The 26,578-nt window shown below is 39.6% G+C and overlaps 1 protein-coding gene across 1 annotated transcript in view; it reads right to left on the bottom strand.

Moving 5' to 3' along the window:
* Nucleotides 1-23,825, bottom strand: part of ipo11 (importin 11) — a 234,524-nt gene extending 210,699 nt beyond the window's left edge. Inside the window, exons 1-3 of the mRNA XM_035786216.2 lie at nt 23,691-23,825; nt 5,437-5,586; nt 1,713-1,813 (exon numbers count right to left, since the gene is read on the bottom strand). Of these exons, the coding sequence (XP_035642109.1) occupies nt 1,713-1,813; nt 5,437-5,574 (239 nt within the window). The 5' untranslated portion in view covers nt 5,575-5,586; nt 23,691-23,825. The remainder of the gene's footprint in view (nt 1-1,712; nt 1,814-5,436; nt 5,587-23,690) is intronic.
* Nucleotides 23,826-26,578: the final 2,753 nt, after the last annotated feature.

The raw sequence follows: 26,578 nt of genomic DNA on the forward strand, positions 1-26,578 counted from the left end.
ACAGAGTGCAGCAGTGAGGGATAGCTCTGTCCCTGTATGAAGCTATTGTATACATTGTTCCAGGCTAACACTAGAACTGCTAAAGCAGTCATTTTGACTGCTCATAAATTAAACATTTTTAAAGTGATGCCCCCCTCCGTTCTTGACTATTCCTAAATCAGTCCATATAACACTGTCGTTGTTCGAATCATAAATATCACAAACATAACTGGAGTTTTAACCAGTTTTAGGAGGGCATGTCATATTTTGAATGGTTTTTCCCCGTTGCCCCTACTTCTCCCCACATTTGAAAGTGCAGTACCCAGCTGATGATCACCTTGATAATTAACTCAAAACTGAAACTATTTTCACACATAATGGATTAAATAAATGAAGTAAGGTATGATGGAGAGAATGGGTGAGTTGAGTGAGGGGAAGCGAACTATGCATAATTATGTAATCACCAATTGTGAATGAAGAACAGGGCGAGCCAGTCTATTGTATTGATCTGTTCTAATTCTAATCTCAAAAAACGGTATGTACCCTATATCAGTCCACACAATGTGTTTTTTGGTTTTTACATATAGCCTACAGTAAAACTAATGAAAATGCTATTGTGTTATTTGATATAAAAATGGTATTCTAATTTTACCCATGGCCTTCATAAAACACCAATTTATAATCTTTTCAATAGCATTTATTATATGAAATGTATTAATTACAGGTATAGAATATTGCAGTCAGAATGACTGCTCATTAGATTGAAGGAGGTCCCTCGAGGCCCAGCGGTTCTATTGTTAGAGGAAGCGGGTGTGAGGGGGAATCATGGAGAGGTAAGAATGTTAAGAAGAGTGAGGAAGGGAAGGTGGCAGCGGTGGATGAGAAAATAGGAATTGAAGCAGGAGAGAGAGGGGAAGAGGGAAAGGAAGAGGGAGGGCTTGATTGAGTCTCATCATTGTGGAAGAGAAACAGAAGAGGGGATTAAGTGAAGTGTAATGTGAAGAAGGGAAGAGTTGCCACAACCCATACAAAGTAGCAGAGATCCTAACCCCGGTAGAAGTTTGTGCGACAAGCCCTCGGATAGTTTCCCCCAGTAAATTGGGCAACTTCTGTAGGCACTGGGTGCATTAAGCGCAAAGCAATGGCCAGGAGTTCATTGCACCTTCCACAGCAAGCAGAGGTGGCAGCGGCTTTGTTCGACAAATGATAATGAATTACCCACACCTACAAAAGAAAAGAAGGGGGACTTTGGAAGGAGAGCACTACAAAAACAAAAGAATGGCTGGAGATTGCAGAAGCAGAACTGATTGTCTTTGAGGTGAGGTGGTTAAAAACAGTCTTTGTTCTGTGGACCTGTAGGTGAACTTGAAACATTAAGCTGGTCAGCAATCCCATAGGTGTCAATGGAGAATTACCATCCCATAGGTTGTGTCTGTACAATACTATCAGTATGGCCTACAATAGATGGACTTAAGAGAATGGCGCCAATGAATAGCAATGTAAGCTCACAAAACACACACAGCTGAGCCCAATCGATTGGCAGAACTTGCCATTACTACTGAAACGTGATGATGGGAGAGGTGTAACAGTTGTTGGGAAATATTTGTTTTATCGTAAAATGGCGAGATGACAGAGAAGACGAGACAGGACCATAAGGAAAGTGAAAAGAATGGCGAGAAGAATGGAAAGAAGCAAGAGAAGAAGAAGAGGGAGGTAAAAGAGAGAAGGCTTACTTTGGCGCGACTCTCCTCCAGTACCTGTCGATGCCGTTTTTGAAGTAGAGCACGGCAAGCCATCGGACGTTAACATCCAACATGTGGTTGTTGAAGATATTCTAGAGGACAGAAAACACAGGGCAGCGTTTATATAACTTAGTAGGTGGGAGGAATCAATATTATTTAAAATCACTGTGATAATGTCCTTGGCTGCAGCAGGAATTTCACAGCTATCCAAGGAGTCCTTTCAGAAACTACACAAAGTGCTTACATTCTTGGGTTAGGGTCTGGTTTGGAATTGGGCATTCTTACGGACAGTAGCGTCCAGCCTGGCCAACATCCGGTGAAATTGCAGAGCGCCAAATTCAAAACACTGAAATACTCATAATAAACATGAAAAATATACAAGTGTTATACATCGGATGAAAGTTTCCCTTCTTGTTAATCCAGCCACTTTGTCAGATTTCAAAAGGGCTTTACGGCGAAAGCATACCATGCGATTATGTGAGGACAGTGCCCTGCTTACAAAAGCATACAAACATTTTACAACCAGGTAAAATAATTACAAAAGTCAGAAAAGGCGATAAAATTAATCACTTACCTTTGATGATCTTCATATGTTAGCAGTCACAAGAGTCCATGTTACACAATAAATGTTTGTTTTGTTCGATAAAGTCCCTCTTTATATCCCAAAAACTTGTTGGCGCGTTTGTTCAGTAATCCACTGGCTCAAAGGTAGTCACGACATGCAGACGAAAACATCCTAATAGTACCTGTAAAGTTCGTCAAAAGATGTTTATAATTAATCCTCAGGTTGTCTATTGTCCAAATAATTGATAATAGCGGACAATAGCGTCTTCAATAGAAAAGAAAAACAACGAATGGTGCGCAATCGGTCACGCGCTCAAAACAGCTCTGGTTCATTTGAGTCCACTGAATGAATGTTCGGATTCTTCCTAATTTTTCAGAATACAAGCCTGAAACAATGTCTAAAGACTGTTGACATCTAGTGGAAACCATAGGAACTGGAATTTGGGTCCTATTCAAATACATATTGTATAGGCATTCAATAGAAAAGTACCCACATCAAAAATATCCCACTTTATGGATGGATTTTACTCAGGTTTTCACCGGTCATATCAGTTCTGTTATACTCACATACATTATTTTAACAGTTTTGGAAACTTTAGAGTGTTTTATATCCAATACTACCAGGCATATACATATCCTAGCTTCTGGACCTGAGTAACAGGCAGTTTACTTTACGCACGTTTGTCATCAAAACTTCAAAATACTGCTCCCTACCCAAGAGAGGTTAATAAAGCCACAATGGCTGGCTGCTTATCTTAGCTGTCCTACAAGGTTTTTTGGAGTGACAGAGCGAGAACCCAAACTTTGGGCTCATTAAAAAAAAGATGTACCAGCACCCGATGTGAGTTCGGGGGAGGTGGGTGTGCATGAGAGGGGCATGCTGGGAGCTTGCAGTCTGGAGTACGCACCTGGCGCCAGACTGAGACAATCACAGCAGAGTGCTGCCACACTCCACTATACACACACACACTTCTCTCAGCAGGCGAATTGAAGGGTGAAGCTGCGTTGAGTAGCGAACCACAGGGGTGAGTGGGGGCAGAGTACAACAATGTTCTCTGTTATTAACTCAGTCCTGACTGTCTGACTACAGCAGAGTTCTAGGCTCAGAGCGATTCAAACGGTGTTGTTCTGTGGGTAAAAAAAAGCAGAACCTGGCAGTGCAGCCTCAGTTGAGTGGCTGATGTGGCTATGGTTGCAAATGGAGGATATATTACTGGAAACTTTCAAAAGTTTACCATTAAACTACCTGAATTTTGGCATTTTTCAAGGATTTTACGTAATCTATCACAAGACATCCAGTGGCCCCTTTTGGTACTTCAGACTATCACAGGTGTCTGTAATAATCTCTGGCCCTCTGTGTGGCCTCATCACATGTAAAATATATGAAATATTGTGATTTTAAAATAAATACAAAGCCGCAAAAAAACATTAACCTAAATATAAACTATTAACTTAGTGAATACAATGTCAATATTTTACTATGTCAATATGTATTTGCTGTCAATGTTTTGTCATTGTCATTTTTGTGAAAAAAGTCAAGTAGGAAGAGTTCATAGAAAAGAATACCTCTGTTGATTAGATGCTTTTTAAATTAATTAGGCTATTTTCTCTTGAACCATAAGGTCATGGACAAAGATGCAGTGCATTCGGAAAGAAGACTGTAATCGCTGCCAAAGGGGATTCGACAAAGTACTGAGTAAAGGGTCTGAATACTTATGCAAATGTTATAGCAAATTTATAAAACAAACTAAAAACTAAAAAAATGTCTAAAAACCTATTTTTCTTTGTCATTATGGGGTATTGGTTGTAGATTGATGAGGGGGAAAAACTATTTAATACATTTCAGAATAAGGCTGTTACGTAACAAGATGTGGAAAAGTCAAGGGGTCTGAATACTTTCCCAATGCACTGTAAAATGTATACTATGTATGAAAAGAAACAAATGTTATTCAAGTATAAATTTCTAACGTTTTTATTTTTTATTTAACCTTTATTTAACTAGATAAGTCAGTTAAGAACAAATTCATATTTACAATGAAGGCCTACCCCGGCCAAACCCTAACGACGCTGGGCCAATTGTGTACCGCCCTACGGGACAACCAATCACGGCCGGTTGTGATACAGCCTGGAATCGAACCAGGGTCTGTAGTGACACCTCTAGCACAGATGCAGTGTTTTACACCGCTTCGCCACTCGGGAGCCCACGTTAAAAGAGATTGACATAGATTTTCTGTTGTTTCGAAAAACTACTGAATATTCTGGAAACGTTGGTAAATTACGGGTAGCTTTGCAACCCTAGGAGTGGCTAACAACCACCTACTGTAACAAGGTATTGGATAGCTGATGGATAGAGATCAACAAAGACCATCTACAGTACACTGACTGAATGAGGAGAGATGGTGAGGAGGATGGGACAGATTAGATTTCTTTACAGCCTCTGTGGAGTATCACACACACAGTATCCTGCTACTATGGTTTACCCCATGGCTCTAACAGCAGCACAGTGACACATCAACCTGGGCTAGACTGGGGCATTGTGTGTAACCTAATGGTCTATCATTTGTGACAGGGACGAATGCAATGTGACAATGAGATAATGACAGTCAAGGTTAGTGTACAGCTGAGCACCAGTGAGCATCCCATCTATTTCTCTGTCACTATCTCTACCATTCCTGTTAATTTGTTTATTTATTTTTTATTATTGTAGTGAGGGTGGGGTGATTTGTTAGTAGTGATTGTAATCAGGGCAAAACTGCCCACGGATATTATATATGGAAACCACACAAGCTGATCGCCGATGCCGTTGCCGCTGCTGTTGTTATTATTATTGATATTATTGATATCCAGCCTTCTTTGACATTTGAGAACCCAGTTGCATATAGTATCACATCTCCACAGCTTTGCATAAATCAAGATGATCCAAAACCACAAGAGAAGCATGTTGGGCCCACAGAAGGCCTACCTTTTTAAAAATGTCTGCATAAATTGACCCAAAACTTTCTGGCCCATATCATATCCATCATGTAATAATTAGGGGAACAATCTTAACTTGAGGAACTCAAAGCTTTGCACAAATCAATGGATGATGTGTGGTAAGCTCCAATATAGATGTTGGTGCCTGTGTTTGCCTGTGTGTGTGTGTTAGACATACCAGCAGTACAGAATAGAAGCCAGGTTGTGTCTCCCACTGTCGTAGCTGCTCCTCAGCAGGCTTCAGTAGAGCGGTATCCTGACTGGTGGCCTGGGTCAGGGCCTGTAGGACCACCGAGCTGGCACTCTCCATATCCATACCTAGAGATACCTGGGGGTTAGAGAGCGAGAGAGAGGACAGGGGTGGAACAGAAGGGGGAGAGGAGAATGAAAGGGAGAGGGGATGGAGACAGAGGGTAAAGAAGAGTGTGAGGAGGGGAGAGAGAGAAACAGTGAGAAGGGTTCAGCACCACCTTCGCATAACATTTTTACAGTAGGAATATGGAAATGATTAAACTTCTGTAGAAGGCACAAGGCAGACATTATTCCTGCACAAATAGACAAATAAACCAAGGAGATCTTTACATGCCTCTTCATCCCACCATCCCTCCCCTCCTTCCATCATCACGGTCCTCTCTCGCTCTATAACAGATCACACTGTAAGTAAAATCACTCAGAGGCTAGAATGGTAGTCCCAATGACGCAGGCAGGCACAGCCTGACACAGCAGAGCAACACACCTGGTCCTCATGCAGGCAGCACCATCTGCAACTTAGAATGATTTCCGTCAATCCTACAGTCGAAACTGCCTGACTTGTAAATTTCAAAAAGGGAGACCCGAGTCAATCTCCAATATCACTCAGAAGAACTAACAATGATACTCCCTGAAGAAATAGGCTATACAGCTCTCTGTCCGTACGGCACGACTTTCAATTATTTCTCAGCATTGCCTGAAATAACTTTAAATGTTTCATGTTTTTACAACCCATTTGATAACGTCTACATCCCAGCAGATTTTGTTGTTTTTAGGGAGACAGGGAAGTAAAAAAATATATTAAAAAATGTTCATGTCAAAAAACTCAAATCTGCCGAAGGGGCCCCGGTGTTATGTAGCCTGAGACCAGGTTTGATCAGGTTTGATAAGTCTAAATTGAATTAATGATGATAGACACACAGGAAGTTTATCTCGTTACATAGACGCCCAAACCACTTTTTGATTCTATAACCAGTAATAAATCAAATGGCACATTGGAAAACAACATCTAGTGGTTAAAGTCGAGATGCTGCTGCATGCATATAGATAATATCCCCATAATCTAAAATAGACGTAAAAATGCCGTGGACAATTTCCTTCCTATTAACAGAAGTCAGATCTTGAACTTAAACTTCTTCACCAGCTCAGTAACATGACAGTTTGTCATCAAGCCAGATACCAAGATATTTTTAGGATGGAAGGAAGTCAATTTGTGTACCATTCAAACTAGTCATTACAAATTCCTTTAAAACTGGTTTATGGGACCTACAAGCTATATAAATAACATTGGTAATTCAGTAACAAATATATAGCTTGATTAACATTAAGAATACCATTTACAGATAGAAAATAACGACAACAGCCAACCCCGAAGCAGCGTTACCCATGCAGAGCAAGGGGAACACCCACTCCAAGTCTCAGAGCGAGTGACGTTTGAAACGCTATTAGCGCGCACCCGGCTAACTAGCTAGCCATTACACTTCGGTTACACCAGCCTCATCTCAGGAGTTGATAGGCTTGAAGTCATAAACAGGGCAATGCATAGCGCACAACGAAGAGCTGCTGGCAAAATGCACAAAAGTGCTGTTTGAATGAATGCTTACGAGCCTGCTGCTGCCTACCACCGCTCAGTCAGATACTTGTATGCTCAGTCAGATTTTATGCAACGCTGGACAAGCTAGATAAACTAGTAATATCATCAACCATGTGTAGTTAACTAGTGATTATGATTGATTGTTTTTTATAAGATAAGTTTAATGCTAGCTAGCACCTTACTTTGGCTTACTGCATTCACGTAACAGGCCGTTTCCTTGTGGAGTGCAACGAGAGGCAGGTTTGGACTAGTTAACTGTAAGGTTGCAAGTTTGGATCCCCCGAGCTGACATGGTGAAAATCTGTCGTTCTGCCCCTGAACGAGGCAGTTAACCCGCCGTGTTCTTAACGGACTTGCCTAGTTAAATAAAGATTAAATAAAAGTGTTAAAAAAAGAATAAGAATAATTTTAAAAATTGGCCAAATAAGTGTCCAAAAATACCGATTTCCGATTGTTATGAAAACTTGAAATCGGTGCTAATTAATCAGCCATTCCGATTAATCGGTCGACCTCTAGTTCCAACATCTAGTGGAAAGCCTTCACAAAAGAGTGGAGGCTGTTATAGCAGCAAAGAGGGGACCAACTCCATGTTAATGCCCATCATTTTAGAATGAGACATTCAACGAGCAGGTGTCCACATAATTTTTGTCAAGTCGTGTATTTCTCAATTGCCTAAATAGCTAATGAGTCAGTTAGTCTAGCCTTGGCCCAGACTTGATTTCTTATCTAGAGGCGGTCAGAGTACAGGATAGTACCATGGATTAGTTTGTTTTTTGACTCAATCGCTTGAAAGGGGCATATTTATCAACCAGAGGTAAAAATGGATGTGGCAAAACAGTGTCTGGTATGCAGCTAGTATAAAAAAGCTCTGCATAACACATTATGACGGAATGCCTGGGGTGAGAATTTCCACTTACACAGTAGACCACAGCAATAAACATAAATATTTTGGCTTATGGACACTTTTAAGAAAGCATTATGACATAAAAGGTCTTACATAAATAGCCCCTTTTTTGCCCATCACATCTGAAAATGTTGTAGTTCACAATGGCAACATCCTTATCCATAATCAAATTACTCAGCCAGGTCTGTGAGATAACCAGAACTTCTGGGCTAGTGTCATGCACCCAGACATCCATCCAGAAAGTCCAGTTTAGACATCAGGCTTCACACATTTATATGTAACAATCCAAGCCCTCTGCGGGGCTTGAAAACAGCAGGAGTATCCATGGTGACAAGAGTCAATCGAACTGGATGAGATAGCCACAATAGGCTTCCTGATTGGATTCAAAGTTGCAGAGCTAGTCGTAGAATGCAGGTAAATGTGCACAAGATTACTATGGACAATACCCCTACGCTTGTGGACACATGTAGCAAAACATTAGCTTGATATAATTATATTAATAGCATAGGTGGGGCAAACAATAGTGAGTTCCTTAAGGCAGCAAACAGCGCTATCAACTGAAATGTAATTAACAGGCACAGAATGGCCATTTACAATACCCTATAAACACGGGAAGCTGTGGTGGAATTATATCGCTGCGATTTAATTAGAGTAGATACATTTGAGGAGTTAAAGGCAATGAAAAGTCCAAATCAGGAATTTCATGAAATTTTATGATATTTCGATTCAACCAGATCAAAGTATAATAACCAAAGTATGAAAAATGACCGTCGCTTCTACATTGAGAAAGTGTGATCATAAAAAGTTACTGATCCTTGCCCATGTCAAACATTTGGATTCAGGAGGGGGGATTATTAAGGGGATAGGGTGACGTCACTCTAACTAATTTTAATACACCAATGGTAACATGATAGTCGCTTACCTAATTTAAGTAACGGCTTATAACCAACATTGGAGAAGGCATGTTAGCGGAAGGGCGTGGTTCATATAGCTACTCTACTGGTGCCAAAATTTTACTGTCGGGTGTCAGCAAATATAATTGTAAGTTTACACTATTCATCTATGGCAAAGATACTTAAGACGTGCCAAATGGGAGATGTATATAAAAACAATTGATGCAATTTCAATGTTTGTTTGTATCACCAAATTTGCTTGAAAGGATTTTACGGCATCCAAGTTTCTTAACATAGGCCTTTCAAAGAGCTGTCAGCCAAGATTCCTGCCCACTCAGCCGGTCTTCTCAAACATCCTGGTAGTTAGCTATGATAGATAAAGTACTTTTTCCTCAGGGAAAAATATTATGGGTGACATTTAGTCACTCAAAAGGCTATTTTACATGGGAATCAGCATGACTGTTCACAACCTTTAAAAAGACAAAAAACAAGCTGAAACGCTTAGGCATATCAAGTAGGCTAGGAGAGTAAAATATATGATAATGTGAACGGGCAATCCGGGATTGGTACATACATGTTTTTACTTTTAACACACACACACACACACACACACACACACACACACACACACACACACACACACACACACACACACACACACACACACACACACACACACACACACACACACACACACACACACACAAAGCTATGCGCCCTCACGTTTTATCTACATATCCCTTTGAAAATCATACACAACACTGCATATCTCCAGCAATGGATAAAAGCCACTCGTACACCAGTACTTGTGCCATAAAGCTACAAGAACAGAGACAGACAGCCAGAGATCCGAGCGCAACGTGTGCAGGGGAAGGCGAATTCAGTAAGGAAATCAGCTTTGCTAGACTGCCATCTAGAGACATGAAGAAATTAGAATCCAAAACACCAAACAAGAGAGAATGCTGTTGTGTAGGCCTACAGAGTAGCCTATGGTGAGACACTAAACTCAGTACAAAGAAGTGATACATATCATACAGCAGCATATTGCAACACGTTTTAAACTAACCCAAGCTGAATCTCAATAGCCTTTCCTTGACACCTTCTCCAAACCTTCACTCACCTCCTACTCAGTCAGATGGAAGTAAGAAGAAGATTCAAGGAGAGGAAACAAGTGTAAGAGGAAACATGCTTGTTAGCAATGAGTCATGAATTTAAATGCATTTTTCAGACACTGCCAAAAGAACACATTTGAACACATGTATTTACTTATTTTTAGAGAAGAAACTAGTTGAGATGGAAAAGCGTTTCCAGTGTAAACTTAAATGACTAAAACCAGATAATGTAGAAAAGATAAATGGAACTATACATTTTTAAGTAAGAGTATATTTGAAAGAAAAATAAAAGCTAGACAGTCAGAGAATTTAAAATAAAATCTGCATTCAGGAGTATTTTTATCATGGCATAGGGCCCCCACAGATTTTGTTATGTTTGAGTCACTCGGAATGCATAAGCCACGGCAAAATGTGCAGAACTGCAGGGAATTAGCTTTAAACAGCTACAATGTTAGCCGTAATTAGGTTGTCATTATGGGAAAAGGATGGTCGAACATGCCCCAATTCACATCAACAGGGCTGTAGTGGAGCGGGTCGACATTTAAGTTCCTTGGTATCCACATTAACAAACTACTATGGTCCAAACACACCACGAAAGTCGTGAAGAGGGCACGACAATGCATTTCCCCCTTCAGGAGACTGAAAAGATTTGGTACGGTCCCCAGATTAGAGGTAAAACGATTAATTGGAATGACAGATTAATTAGGGCCAATTTAAAGTTTTCATAAGAATGGGTAATTGGCAATTTTGGATGCCGATTATGGCTGACTATATTGCAATCCACGAGGAGACTGCGTGGCAGGCTGACCACCTGTTACGTGAGTGTAGGCAGCAAGGAGCCATGGTAAGTTGCTAGCTAGCATTAAACTTATCTTATAAAAAACAATCCATCTTAACATAATCAATAGTTAACTACACATGGTTGATGATATTACTAGTTGAACTAGCTTGTCCTGCGTTGCATATAATCAATGCGGTGCCTGGAATTGTGTCACTTCTCTTTCGTTCAGTTTAAGCAGAATATGCAGCAGTTCGGGACACCTGGTTCGTTGCGAACGGTGCGAAGACCATTTCTTCCTAAGAAAGACCGTAATTAATTTGCCAGCATTTTACATAATTATGACATAACATTGAAGGTTGTGCAATGTAACTGCAATATTTAGACTTAGGATTGCCACCCGTTCGCTAAAATACGGAACATTCCGTATTTCACAGAAAGAATAAACGTTATGTTTTCGAAATTATAGTTTCCGGATTTGGCCATATTAATATTTCTGTGTGTTTATAATATTATAATTAAGTCAATGATTTGATAGAGCAGTCTGACTGAGCGGTGGTAGGCAGCAGCAGGCTCGTAAGCATTCATTCAAACCGCAATTTCCTCCGTTTGCCAGCAGCTTTTCGCAAAGCTTGAAACTCAGCGCCGTTTATGACTTAAAGCCTATAAACTCCTGAGATTAGGCTGACAATACTAGAGTGCCTATAAGAACATCCAATAGTCAAAGGTCTATGAAATACAAAAAGGTATAGAGAGAAAAGGTCCTATAATAACTACAACCTAAAACTTCTTACCTGGGAATATTGAAGACTCATGTTAAAAGGAACGACCAGCTATCATATGTTGTCCTGTTCTGAGCAAGGAACATAAACGTTAGCTTTTTTACATTGCACATATTGCACTTTTACTTTCTTCTCCAACACTTTGTTTTTGCATTATTTTAACCAAATTGAACGTTTCACTATTTATTTGAGGCTAAATTGATTTTGTTGGTGTATTATATTAAGTTAAAATAAGTGTTCATTCAGTATTGTTGTAATTGTCATTATTACAAATAAATAAATACTTTTTTTTTTTAATTGGCCGATTAATCGGTATCGGCTTTTTTTGGTCCTCCAGTCATCGGTATCGGCGTTGAAAAATCATAAGCGGTCGACCTCTAATCAAGACCTGTGGCAGGATGAAATACCTCCACTCACACCTATTGCCCGTTATTCATGGTCCTCCTGAACCAACCCTTGGTTATTGATAAATCAGGAAGTCAGATTTCACCATTTAAATTAGTGATGCACTGAAATTATATTTTTGGCCGATACCAATATGAGATATAATCCTTGCCAAAACAAACAATACCGATATTAAAATTTAAAGGCCTTTTAAGCATTCAAAGAAAGTTAAATAGTTAGCACACACACACGGACGCAGTGGTCTAAGGCACTGTATCTCAGCGCAAGAGGTGTAATACAGTCCCTGGTTCGAATCCAGGCTGTATCACATCCGGCCGTGATTGGGAGTCCCATAGGGCGGCGCACAATTGGCCCAGTTTCATCCGGGTTTGGACGTCATTGTAAATATGAATTTGTTCTTAACTTAAATAAAGGTTACACACACACCACACTGACTAAAAAGTTATTTCGGTGGCATTTACATATGTCCCCATTACCAGTAAATCATCATCAAAACCTATTTCTTTCACTTACTTGCTGTGCTGTTTCGTTGTTCATTTGTCATTTCACTCAACCAGGATTTCATCATAAATTGCCTTGCAAAAGCATTCATCCCCCTTGGCTTTTTTCCTATATTGTTGCATTACAACCTGTACCTTAAATTGATTTTAATTTGGATTTTATGTGGTGGACAAAAACAAAATTCTCAAAATTGGTGACATGAAAAGGGGAAAAAAGTAATTTTAAAAAATGCTAAAAAATAAACTGAAAAGTGGTGCGTGCGTGCATATGTACAGTTGAAGTCAGAAGTTTACATTCACTTAGGTTGGAGTCATTAAAACTTGTCTTTCAACCACTCCACAAATTTCTTGTTAACAAACTATAGTTTTGGCAAGTCGGTTAGGACATCGACTTTGTGCATGACACAAGTCATTTTTTCAACAATTGTTTACAGACAGGTTATTTCTCTTTTAATTCACTTTTTAATTCACTGTATCACAAGTCCAGTGGGTCAGAAGTTTACATACACTAAGTTGACTGTGCCTTTAAACAACTTGGAAAATTCCAGAAAATGATGTCATGGATTTAGAAGCTTCTTGATAGGCTAATTGACCTGAAGTCAATTGTAGGTGTACCTGTGGAAGTATTTCAAGGCCTACCTTGCTTGACGTCATGGGAAACTCTAAATAAATTAGCCCCAAGACCTCTACAAGTCTGACTCATCCTTGAGGGCAATTTCCAAATGACTGAAGATACCACGTTCATCTGTACAAACAATAGTAGGCAGGTATAAACACTATGGGACCACACAGCCGTCATACCGCTCAGGAAGGAGACGTGTTCTGTCTCCTAGAGATTAACGTACTTTAATGCGAAAAGTGCAAATCAATCCCAGAACAACAGCAAAGGATCTTGTGAAGATGCTGGAGGAAACAGGTACAAAAGTATCGATATCCACAGTAAAACGAGCCAGATTACGGTTTGCAACTGCACATGGGGACAAAGATGTTAATTTTAGAGAAATGTCCTCTGATCTGATGAAACAAAAATAGAACTGTTTGGCTTGCAAGCCGAAGAACACCATCCCAACCGTGAAGCACGGGGGTGGCAGCATCATGTTGTGGGGGTGCTTTGCTGCAGGAGGGACTGGTGCACTTCACAAAATAGATGGCTTCATAAGGCAGTAAAATTATGTGGATATATTGAAGCAACATCTCAAGACGTCAGGAAGTTAAAACCTGTTAGGGATAGGGGGCAGCATTTTCACTTTTGGATAAATAGCGTGCCCAATTTCAACTTCCTGCTACTCGTGCCAGGAATATATTATATGCATAGGATTAGTAGGTGTGGATAGAAAACACTCAGACGTTTCTAAAACTGTTTCAATCATGTCTGTGACTATAACAGAACTTATGTAGCAGGCAAAACCCAGAGGAATAACTGTTCAGATTTTGTTTTTGTGCCTCTGACCGTTCCCTTAGTTGCCTTTCCCAAGGGATATTTGATAGCGACCCTTTTACAGTTCCTACGACTTCCACTGGATGTCACCAGTCTTTGGAATTTGGTTGAAGTTAATAATTTGTGCAACGAAGAAGAAGCACATCCTGGAACAACGTTACACTGTTGAGAGTTACGCAAGACGAAAAAAGGTGCATGGTTTGTTTACTTGCTGTATTGAATACAGATTGCCCAGTCTACAATTTGATCGATTATTAACATTAAAAAAATACCTAAAGTTGTATTACAAAAGTAGTTTGAAATATTTTGGCAAAGTTTATAGGCAACTTTTGAAATGTTTTGTAGTGACGTTGTGTTTTGACAAGCTGTTTTTTTCCAGATCAAACATGCTTTATAAATGGACATTTTGGGTATACATGGACGGAATTAATCGAAAAAAGGACCAATTGTGATGTTTATGGGACATATTGGAGTGCCAACAAAAGAAGCTCGTCAAAGGTAATGCAAGTTTTATATTTTATTTCAGAGTTTTGTGTAGCGCCTGCTACACTAGCTCTTTTGTTTACTACTGGTTCAGATGGGTGCATGCTATCAGATAATAGCTTCTTATGCTTTCGCCGAAAAGCATTTTTAGAATCTGACATGTTGGCTGGATTCACAACGAGTGTAGCTTTAATTGAGTATCTTACATGTGTAATTTAATGTAAGTTAGAATTTTATAGAATTCTATTTGAATCTGGTGCTCTGCATTTCCCCAGGCAATTGGCCAGTTGAGACGCTAGCGTCTCCATGTCCTCAAGTGACGCTACCCATCCCTGTCGCGGGATCATTTTTGTCAGCAACCGCTGAATAGCATAGCACAACAGTCAAATAATATTACAAAAAAATATTCATATTCATGAAATCCCAAGTGCAATATTGCAAAACACAGCTTAGCCTTTTGTTTAATCGACCTGTCGTCTCAGATTTTGAAATTATGCTTTACAGCGAAAGCAATCCAAGCGTTTGTGTAAGTTTATCGATAGCCTAGCATAGCATTATGTACACTTAGCATCAGGAAGCTTGGTCACGAAAATCAGAAAAGCAATCGAATTACCCGTTTACCTTTGATGATCTTCGGATGTTTTCACTCACGAGACTCCCAGTTACACAACAAATGTTCCTTTTGTTCCATAAAGATTATTCTTATACCCAAAATACCTCCGTTCGTTTTGTCGCGTTATGTTCAGAAATCCACAGGAAAGAGCGGTCACGACAACATAGACGGAAATTCCAAATAGTCTTCATAATGTCCACATAAACATGTCAAACGTTTTTTATAATCATTCCTCGGGTAGTTTTTAAAATATATATTCGATAATATATCAACCGAGTGTGTAGGTTTTTCAATAACAGCGGGAGGAACAATGGCGGCTTTACTCTGTAGCGCAAAAACTCACTCTGAGAGCCCCCACCTATCCACTTACCCAATGTGATCTTTCACGATAATTTTTCAAAACAAAAGCCTGAAACTATGTCTAAAGACTGTTGACACCAAGGGAAGCCAGAGAAAATGAATCTGGTTGGTATCCCTTTAACCTGTTAGTCCACTAGGGGCATTATTTCATTTTTGGATAAAAAAAACGTGCCCGTTTTAAGCACAATATTTTGTCACGAAAAGATGCTTGACTATGCTTGGAATTGATAGTTTTGGAAAGAAGACACTCTGACGTTTCCAGAACTGCAAAGATTTTCACTGTGAGTGCCGTTGAACAAAAGCTTCAGGCAAAACCAAGATGTTTGAGCGCCCAGGAAATGAACAGGATTTCTGAAGCTACGTTTTCCATGATCGCCTTATATGGCTGTGAATGCGACAGGAATGAACGGACACTTTCTACCGTTTCCCCAAGGTGTCTGCAGCATTGTGACGTATTTGTAGGCATATCATTGGAAGATTGACCATAAGAGACAATTGCCAAGTGTCCCGCACGGTGTCGGCGTGGAAATTGGTGCGCAAAAGTCAGCTACCAGTATTTTTCCATCCGAATCAGAGAAGAATGCAGGCTTCCAGGGACGGCATTTCAATGAAGAGATATATGACAAAACACCTTGAGGATTGATTCAAACAACGTTTTCCATGTTTCAGTCGATATTATGGAGTTAATTCGGAAAAAAGTTTGACGTGTAGGTGACTGAATTTTCGGTTAGTTTCGGTAGCCAAATGCATAGTAACAAAACGGAACGTTGTGTCCTACACAATAATCTTTCAGGAAAAACTGGACATCTGCTATGTAACTGAGAGTCTCCTCATTGAAACATCTGAAGTTCTTCAAAGGTAAATTATTTTATTTGATCCCTTTGCTGGTTTTTGTGAATATGTTGCGTGCTAAATGCCAACGCTAAATGCTAAGCTAGCTATCACCACTCTTACACAAATTATTGATTTTCTCTGGTTCTAAAGCATATTTTGAAAATCTGAGACGACAGGATTGTTAAGAAAATGATAAGCTTGAGAGCAGGCATATTTATTTCATTTCATTTGCGATTTTTAGAAATCGCTAACGTTGCGTTATGGTAATGAGCTTGAGGCTGTAGTAACGCGACTGCATGCGGGATGGGGCGGACTATGAGGTTAAATGGAGGATAGGCATGCATAGTAACAGAAGGGTTTCAAAATAAGAGGCACTTCCTGATTGGATTTTCCTCAGAGTTTCACCTGCAATATCAGTTATGTTATACTCACAGACAATATTTTGACAGTTTTGGAAACTTTAGTATTTTCTATCCTAATCTGTCAATTATATGCATATTCTAGCAACTGGTCCTGAGAAATAGGCCATTTACTTTGGGAACATTATTTTTCCAAACATAAAAATAGTGCCCCCTAGCTTCAAGAGATTAAGAATGTGAAATGTCAGAATAATAGTTGCGAGAATGATTTATTTCAGCTTTAATTTCTTTCATCACATTCCCAGTGGGTCAGAAGTTTACATTCAATTAGTATTTGGTAGCATTTCCTTTCAATTGTTTAACTTGGGTCAAACGTTTCGTGTAGCCTTCCACAAGCTTCCCACAATCAGTTGGGTGAATTTTGGCCCATTCCTCCTGACAGAGCTGGTGTAATGGAGTCAGGTTTCTAGGCCTCCTTGCTCAAACATGCTTTTTCAGTTCTGCCTACACATTTTCTACAGGATTGCGGTCAGGGCTTTGTGATGGCCACTCCAATACCTTGACTTTGTTGTCCTTAAGTCATTTTGCCACAACTTTGGAAGTATGCTTGGGGTCATTGTCTATTTGGAAGACTCATTTGCGAATATGCTTTAAAATAAAATGGTGATCTAACTGACCTAAGACAGGATTTTTTTTACTAGCATTAAATGTCAAGAATTGTGAAAAACTGAGTTAAAATGCAGTTGGCTATGGTGTATGTAAATTTCCGACTTCAACTGTATTCACCACCTTTGCTATGAATCCCCTAAATAAGATCTTGTGAAACCAATTACCTTCAGAAGTCACATACTTAGTTAGATTCCACACAGGTGGACTTTATTTAAGTGTGACATGATCTGTCAAATGATCTCAGTATATACACCTGTTCTGAAAGGCTCCAGAGTCTGCCACACCACTAAGCAAGGGGCACCACCAGAAGTATAGAAGTACAGATCAGGGTTGGGCTATAAAAAAAAACACCAGAAATTTTGAACATGCCACAGAGCACCATTACATCAGTTATTTAAAAATGGAAATAATATGGCACCACAACAAACCTGCCAAGAGAGGGCTACCCACCAAAATGCACAGATCAGGCAAGGTGGGCATTAATCAGAGAGGCAACAAAGAGACCTAAGATAACCCCGAAGGAGCTGGAAAGCTCAACAGTAGAGATTGGAATATCTGTCCAGAGGACCACTTTAAGCCGTAGAAAAGTACAAAAATAAGCAAACACATTTGGTGTTCGCCAAAAGGCATGTGGGAGACTCCCGAAACATATGGAAGAATGTACTCTAGTCAGATGAGACTAGAGCTTTGAGCTTGAGCTTTTTGGCCATCAAGGAAAATGCTATCACTGGCGCAAACCCAACACCTCTCATCACCCCGAGAACACCTTTCCAAGAGTGAAGCATGGTGGTGGTAGCATCATGCTGTGGGGATGTTTTTCCATTGGCAGTGACTGGAAAACTGTTCAGAATTGAAAATATAATTGATGGCGCTAAATACAGGGGCATTTTTTAGGGTTACCCGTTTCAGTCTTCCAGAGATTTGAGACTGGGACGGTGGTTCACCTTCCAGCAGGACAACGAACCTAAGCACAGTGCCAAAGCAACACTTGAGTGGTTTAAAGAGAAAACATGTAAATGTATTAGAATGGCCTAGTCAAAGCCAGATCTCAATCCAATTGACAATCTGTGGTATGACTTAGATTGCTGTACACTAGCGGAACCCATCCAACTTGAAGGAACTGGAGCAGTTTTGTCTTGAAGAATGGGCAAAAATCCCAGTGGCTAGATGTGCCAAGCTTGTAGAGACATACCCCAAGAGACTTGCAGCTGTAATTGCTGCAAAAGGTGGCTCTACAAAGTATTGACATTGGGGGGGGGGATAGATATGGGCGCTCAAGTTAAGTTAGTGTGTCTTATTTATTGCTTGTTTTACAATTTAAAAAAGTATTTTGCATCATCAAAGTGGTAGGCATGTTTTGTAAATCAAATGATACAAACCCCCCCCAAAAAATCTATTTTAATTCCAGAATGTAAGGCAACAAAATAGGAAAAATGCCAAGGGAGTGAATACTTTCTCAAGCCACTGTACATCTCAAGCAGTGAGGTTTCAGCTCTGTCTGTCCATGACCTCTCTTCCTTAGTGCGCACTGTCACCCGTGTCCATTTCCATCTTGTCCAGCTGTGTATGTAACATTTCACATAAACCCCGTTTGTCTGCATCGAAATAGCGGTCCTTGTACTTAGCATCGAGCATGGTGGCTTGTTCACAGCCTGTGTCGGCAGTTTTGTTGAGCAAAGTTACCGGAGTTACACAGTAATAATATCACTGCTATTAGCTTCACGACATACTATGGAATGCCGTTTGGGTCTTTGATTGTAAAAAAATATATATGTCAATAACACAATTTGATGCGTTAAATAAGCATTTGATTTGACACGTCAAATAACACCGTTATATTATAGAATGTTGTGTGTTGTGAATTTGCATGTGCAAGCCAATCGCCACCACTACTATCAGTAGCACTGTCAAAGCTGTACAAAATTAGTCTGCAAACAAGAAAACACCGGCCAGGAACGACGAGTTTACAATACTCAGTTGGTAATAAAGCATTATTTGTTGGGCCGCACCTTCTGGGGTAGCTAGCTAGCTTCAGCTCAGCTTGCTAGCACCAATACAACCAGCATGAAAACAATGACCAGTAGAAACTGCAGTAATTTTCACTATTTTTAGCAATGATTTGGGAATCCTAGTGAGTAAGTATTAGCTATACTTGTTGTTCGCCTATTGAAATTGAACTTCAGTTCATGAAAATAAATAGCAGCCAGCTACTTAACCCTGTTGCCCAAAGCTAATGTTATTAGCAGCCAGCTTGCTTCATCCGGCTAGTGAGGCTCAACCGGACCGGGTTATGTGTTGTGAAGCTAGCCACAATAAGGATTAGGCACAATAGTGGAATTTGTGGTTTGCCTTCAAAATAAAGGTACCTCTGAAAGTGATGGTTACAATTGGAGGAATCATGCCATATTTAGACTAGATAATGTTAACCTCTTACTCCTACCCGACACGCAGGCGTCCCATCTAGACATCTGGAAATGCAAATGCGCTACGCTAAATGCTAATAGCACTCGTTAAAACTCAAACGTTCATTAAAATACACATGCAGGGTACTGAATTAAAGCTACACTCGTTGTGAATCCAGCCAACAAGTCCGATTTTTTAAATGTTTTTCGGCGAAAGCATGAGAAGCTATTATCTGATAGCATGTAACACCCCAAAAGACCCGCAGGGGACGTAAACAAAATAATTAGCATAGTCGGCGCTGCACAAAACGCACAAATAAAATATAAAACATTCATTACCTTTGACAATCTTCTTTGTTGGCACTCCTAGATGTCCCATAAACATCACTATTGGGTATTTTTTTCGTTTAAATTGGTCCATATATAGCCTAGATATCGATCTATGAAGACTGTGTGATCAAGGAAAAAAACATCGGTTTTTAATGCAACGTCATTTTTTTTTATTTAAAAGGTCGACGATAAACTTTCACAAAACACTTCGAAATACTTTTGTAATGCAACTTTAGGTATTAGTAAACGTTAATAATATATCAAATTGATCACGAGGCGATGTATATTCTATAGCTGTACGTCTGGAAATAATGTCCGGGTAAATCTCAACCAAAATATCCAGTCGGAGACCGGAAGAAATGCGCTGCCTTGTGTCCGTTTGACCAAGAAACAAATCGTAGGCAAATGACAAGACTGTTGACATCGTGTGGAAGCTGTAGGTATTGCAACCTCAGCCCCATTTAATGTGGTTCCCATTCAACAACACGGTCAAGTGGCGCATGGATATATTTTCCCATTTTCAGTGATCAGATTTTCCTGCGCTTTTCGATGAAACGCACGTTCTGTTATAGTCACAGCCGTGATTTAACCAGTTTTATAAACGTCTGAGTGTTTTCTATCCACACATACTAATCATATGCATATACTATATTCCTGGCATGAGTAGCAGGGCGCTGAAATGTTGCGCGATTTTTAACAGAATGTTCGAAAAAGTAGGGGGTAGGAGTAACAGGTTAAACAAGGTTGTGAATGTGAAGCTATGAAATGGGGTATCTGTCTACCCAATATATTTTTTCGCCAACATCCTCCTCAGAGTTATCTGACTCCAAAACAGCCACGCGGTATTGTTTTTCCTCGGGAATAGTGTTTAATAACACATAGGTTGACAATAAATGTGCTCAATTCAGTTGTTTCAGAGTCCCACAATTTGAGCTACGACACTAATGTTCTCTGGGTGTCACTGAGTAAACCCATGGCATTGAGCCATAATCCATAGGTAAGGCTGTACAGTGAAACAAGTATGCTCCCAATGCAATTATAAAGTATAATACATCCAGTGTGATTACAACAGATTGTGAAATTAACAAACTATTGTATTTATTTGATTTTATATAACATTCCAACTGTTTAGCATGATCTATTCAATTATGGCATAATTATACTATTTGTATTCATTTACATCACTGTGAATTACTTACTTTTACTTTGAAGGCTAACCGCAAAGTCCACTATTGTGGCTAATCCTTATTGTGGCTAGCTTCACAGATGGGTCCGACCATTAATCAAATAAGAAATGTCTTATAAATGAGGGTTATTTTAGATTACACCTAGCTATATAGATATCTAGCTAACAGATGTCGTTATGCTATGTTTTTGGGGAAGAACATTGCTTGCATCCATGAGCTAGCTTTTTTTATGACCAGCACTATAGGTACGCGAGACAACTTTACCAGCATCATAGCATATGTATCGATGAATCTGACATATGAAATAAAAATGATAGTGTAATCAGCGTGTAATAACGTAAAAAATGTATGAACACGTTAAATGATTATGTGACATGCAGTTATATATAGGTCCTGATTGGTAAATAATCTCATAATAAATAAATAAATATATATTTTTTGACACGCAAAAACCCAAATGGCGTTCCATAGAAATCCTGGTTGAGAATGAAATGACTGAACAAATTAACAACGAACCAGCACAGCAAGTAAGTGAAAGAAATAGGTTGTTTATGTTTTACTGGTAATGGGGACATAGTCAATGCCAAAAAAGTCTGCTGTGTGGACCGAGCAGTCAACAAGTCGAGCAGTCATTTGAAAGAGTACGAAATATATTTTGATTTGTTTAACACTTTTTTGGTACCTACATGACTCCATATTTGGTATTTCATATTTTTAATGTCTTCACTAGTATTCTACAATGTCGAAAAAAGTACAAATAATGTAAAACCCTTGAATGAGTAGGTGCCCAAATTTTACAGGTACAAAATGTTATTACATTTTGCATAAGAGCGATATCTTATGGGTTCCCCATCCATATGTAAGGCTTGCTTTATATGTAAGGCTCCGTATGTACGTTAATTTTTAATTTTATATACTTCTGGTACATTCTTTCACCCTCTCTCCACTGGGATTATCTGCCTCTGACCCTATTTACGGGGTCTGAGTTACTGGCTTACTTGTGCTCTTCCATGCAGTCCCTAGGAGGGGTGCGTCACTTGAGTGGGTTGAGTCACTGACGTGATCTTCCTGTCCAGTTTTGCGCCCCCTCAGGCTCGTGCAGTGGAGGAGTTCTTCGTGGGCTACACTCAGCCTTGTCTCAGGGTAGTAAGTAGGTGGTCTGTTGATATCCCTGTAGTGGTGTGGGTGCTATCCCTTGGCAAAGTGGGTGGAGTTATATCCTGCCTGGTTGGATATCATTGGACGGGGCAACAGTGTCCCCTGACCCTGTCTCAGCTGCCGGAAGCTAGGATCAGTCTTATATCTGATGTCCTGTGTGAATTTAAGTAATTCTCTCTTTCCCTTCCAAAGGACCTGAGCCCGATAATCATGCCTCGGGACTACCTGGCCTGATGACTCATTGCTGTCCACCTGGTCGTGCTGCTGTTCCAGTTTCAACTGTTCTGCCTGCAGCTGACCTGTTCACCGGACGCGCTACCTTGTCCCGGACCTGCTTTTTTTCATCTTTTCACTGAATGCTCGGCTATGAAAAGCCAATTGACATTTACTCCTGAGGTACTGACTGACCTGTTGCACCCTCTACAACCACTGTGATTGTTATTTGACCTTGCTGGTCATCGATGAACATCTTGAAGAAACAATCTGGCCATGTGCTCTCTGAGGTTTTAGGCTGAGTGTCTGTATTCACACTTTGTGACATCTGCTGATGTAAAAAGGGCTTTAGAAATACGTTTGATTTTATTTGATCAGTGGGTGATATTTGTATGTTTCATTGGAGTGTGGTTACACAGATGTGCTCTCGAAACAACATATTAGAACATCAAGAACAATTGGAGTTTGTTTTGTTGGTGGTGTAGACCAGTGTATACTAAAAGACGTATCAGAAATGTCAGAATTTCTGATTCAAATCGCATTGCTGGGAGTATCATCACGAGCAAGAGTCCCGTCATAGTTAGACAGGTGAAACATAGCTAGTATCACTGCAAGATGGATATGACTAACGTTTGCCCTCGTCCTAGCTATAAAATCAAAACAATGATTTGGCATATCTGACCACCCCCACTAGCCTCAACGCAGCTGGAAAGCTTCATACCGTTGGGCTCTTATTATAATAAAAATAGAGCTAACGTTAACTAGCTACAATACATAGCTCAAATATATTTTTGCTATTCTGCAAAGCTGTCAAATACATAGCTAGCTACAGTAGCTAACATTAGCTAGATACCTACACTAGAGGGACCTTGCTAGCTAGCTACCGTACGTCGGTTATTTAAAAAAAAAAATAGTTGGAGAATTTGCCCTCAGTATCTTGGTAGAGACGAGAGCGCTAAATTTGCTTGCTACGTTTCTTTCATGTAACGTTAGCTAGGTGAATTGTCAACACACACGGAGGAAGAAACTTGGAAGAAACGTGTCTGTCAACTAGCAAGCTAGCTAACGTTAGCAACATCCTTGTAAAGATAGCTAACACGACTTAAGGGGGAGGCTTTCATTTGCGAATGACACACTTTTGCAGATTGCAGTCACAAATTAAGACTCACCTAAGAAATGATATCTTGATAGAAACACTGAAACTTGACTAATCTTGTGTCAGCTGTTCGCAGCTACAAACGCACACGCTGTCGCTTGGAAGGGCGCGATCCACAGCAAGCAAGACGCGTTTTGATGACGTACAATATTGCCTTACCACCAATAGCTTAACTTAAGTTATTTTAGATCGTGTACGTAAATACATGTCTGTGCCACCACCAGCTTCACTAAAATACTAAACCTTTGATCTCAAATCCTAAATGCTGAAGTATAGAGACATTTTAAATGTTAGCTTCATTGTCCAAATCATGCAGTCATGGTCCAAATACAGTGCCTTTGAGAAAGTATTCAGACTCCTTAACTTTTTCCACATTTTGTTACGTTACCTTATTCTAAAATGGATTAAATATATTTTTTCCCCTTAACAATCTACACACAATACCCCATAATGACAAAGGGACACAACGGTTTGGGTCTCAGGCACCATAAGACCCAAACGGTTGATGGCAGCAGCGCAAGCCCCCAACAACAGACATTAGAACAGACATTAGACAGGCTCTTCACAGGAAAGAAGTGCAATAAGGGACGGAGTGAGAAAATCCGCGTGCTGATTACATAAATGATTGCTGTTGATATGCAGCCATGCCATGTCGAAAAACTGTGCAGGCTCGAATGGAGAAATTGTACAATGATTGCTCTGCAAGTACAAAGCACAAACACCACATACACGGCGTTAACAACAGATTATTGGACGTCAATGAACACGCTGTCATACATCAGACACAGAGCAGTAAGGTGAGCGCTGTCTGATTGCAATGACTGCAGTAGAAGGAACTACAGAGACCCTATTAAATTACTAGACGGTCTACGTCATAAACACCCCAAAGTTCCAAATGTGGTGAAAATGTCAGCTATATTATCTCTTAATGCTAGGGGGTTAGGAAACAGTGTGAAGCGCAAGGCCTTATTTGTATATGCTAAACAATTTCGAACAGAGTTTTGCTTTTTTCAAGAGTCTCACTCAATTTCTGCTGATGCCAACTTCTGGAGGTCACAGTGGGGCAACGATAGTTGGCTTTCCCATGGATCTGAATGCTCTGCTGGTGTCACTACAATGAAAAATACCTTTGGTGGTAATATTCTACACTCGGAATGTGACCCCTTTGGTCACTTTATTTGTCTTGTGATCAGTTACAATGACATTACACTCATTACTGTAAACTTCTATGGGTACAACGCCAAACATGAGAATGATGAGTTGCTTGAATCTATAGAGAAACATATACTTCATTGGTTATCTAAATTTCCCAATTCGTTATTATTGATAGGAGGGGACTTTAACATTACAATAGATAATTCAACTGATAGATGGCCCCCAGGTAGGCCAACCAATCAGAATTTGGGTTTAATACTTTTAATGGAAAAGTTTGATCTTACTGATAAACGGAGAGAGAGGTTTCCGGCCGACAGATCATTCACTTGGAGTAACAAAACAGGCTCCAGACAATCCAGAATATATTTTTGGCTTATATCCAAATGTATTGATAGTGGGTGTGTTACCACAAATATTTGTACTACTCCCCTCACAGACCATAAGGCTATTTACATTGATATCAAAATATTTACCCCTGATACGAACCTTGGTAGAGCATCCTACTGGAAGCTAAATAGCTCATTATTAAATAATGATATAGTTACATTTGAGGTTAAAGATCTGCTCTCACACTTTTGGGAAAGGGCTTGTGAAGAAAAATCTTATTGCAAGAACTGGGAGCTCTTTAAATTTGAGGTGTCCAAATATCTTAGAAAATATGGTAGTAATCTTGCTAAGACCAGAAGAGCTGAGGAGGAAAAGGTGATCATTAAGATAACTTCCCTTTCTCAGAGGTCCCCAGCTGACCTCTTGGGGGAGGAGAAGATGGAACTAATTGAGTTACAAAATAAACTGGATAATATATATAAATTAAAAGCAGAAGGAGCCTTTATTAGATCTAGGAAAAATGGATTGAGGAGGGAGAACAGAATTCATCCTACTTCTTTAGACTTGAGAAATTTCACTCTAAAAATAACACTATCCATAAGTTAAACATTGATGGTGTTATTACAGATGACCAAAAATTAATCGCTAAATACTGCAGCAATTTTTACAGAAAATTGTATAGCTCTACGTACTGTCATGGAATCCACAGATATGTTTTTTAACTCACTGAATAATGTTCACTCTATCAGTGATATAGAATCTAAACAGTGTGATGAACCCATCAAAGTTGAAGAGATTATAGAGTCTATCAAACATCTAAAGAACAATAAATCACCAGGTGTTGATGGAATTACATCAGAATTTTACAAATTATTTTCTGAACAAGTAGCTCCCTTCCTATTTGAAGTCTTTTTAGAGAGTATTAAAAACAATGTTCTCCCTCCTACAATGAGTCAGGGGTTAATAACACTGATACCTAAGCCTAAAAAAGAAGTGCTGCTCATCGATAACTGGCGTCCAATTTGTCTTCTTAATAATGACTATAAGATATTAGCCTCACTACTTGCAAAAATAATTAAAGAAGTTCTGGATGCAATCATTGATGAAACGCAGTCTGGCTTCATGAGGAACAGACATATTTCTAACAATGTCAGACTAGTATTAGACGTACTTGACTACTCAGACCTAATAACTGAGGATAGCTTCATATTATTTTTAGATTTTTATAAAGCATTTGACACAGTAGAGCATCAGTTTCTCTTCCACTCCCTTGAGAGACTTGGCTTTGGGGATTTTTTCTGTAAGGCTATTAAGACTCTCTATGCAAATAGTAACAGCTCTATCAAATGGAAATATGGCACCTCACCTAGATTTGAGTTAAAGCGAGGAATTAGGCAAGGTTGTCCTATCTCTCCGTAC

This window comes from Oncorhynchus keta, chromosome 14 (assembly GCF_023373465.1).
Source record: "Oncorhynchus keta strain PuntledgeMale-10-30-2019 chromosome 14, Oket_V2, whole genome shotgun sequence".
In the NCBI taxonomy this organism is placed as follows: Eukaryota; Metazoa; Chordata; class Actinopteri; order Salmoniformes; family Salmonidae; genus Oncorhynchus; species Oncorhynchus keta.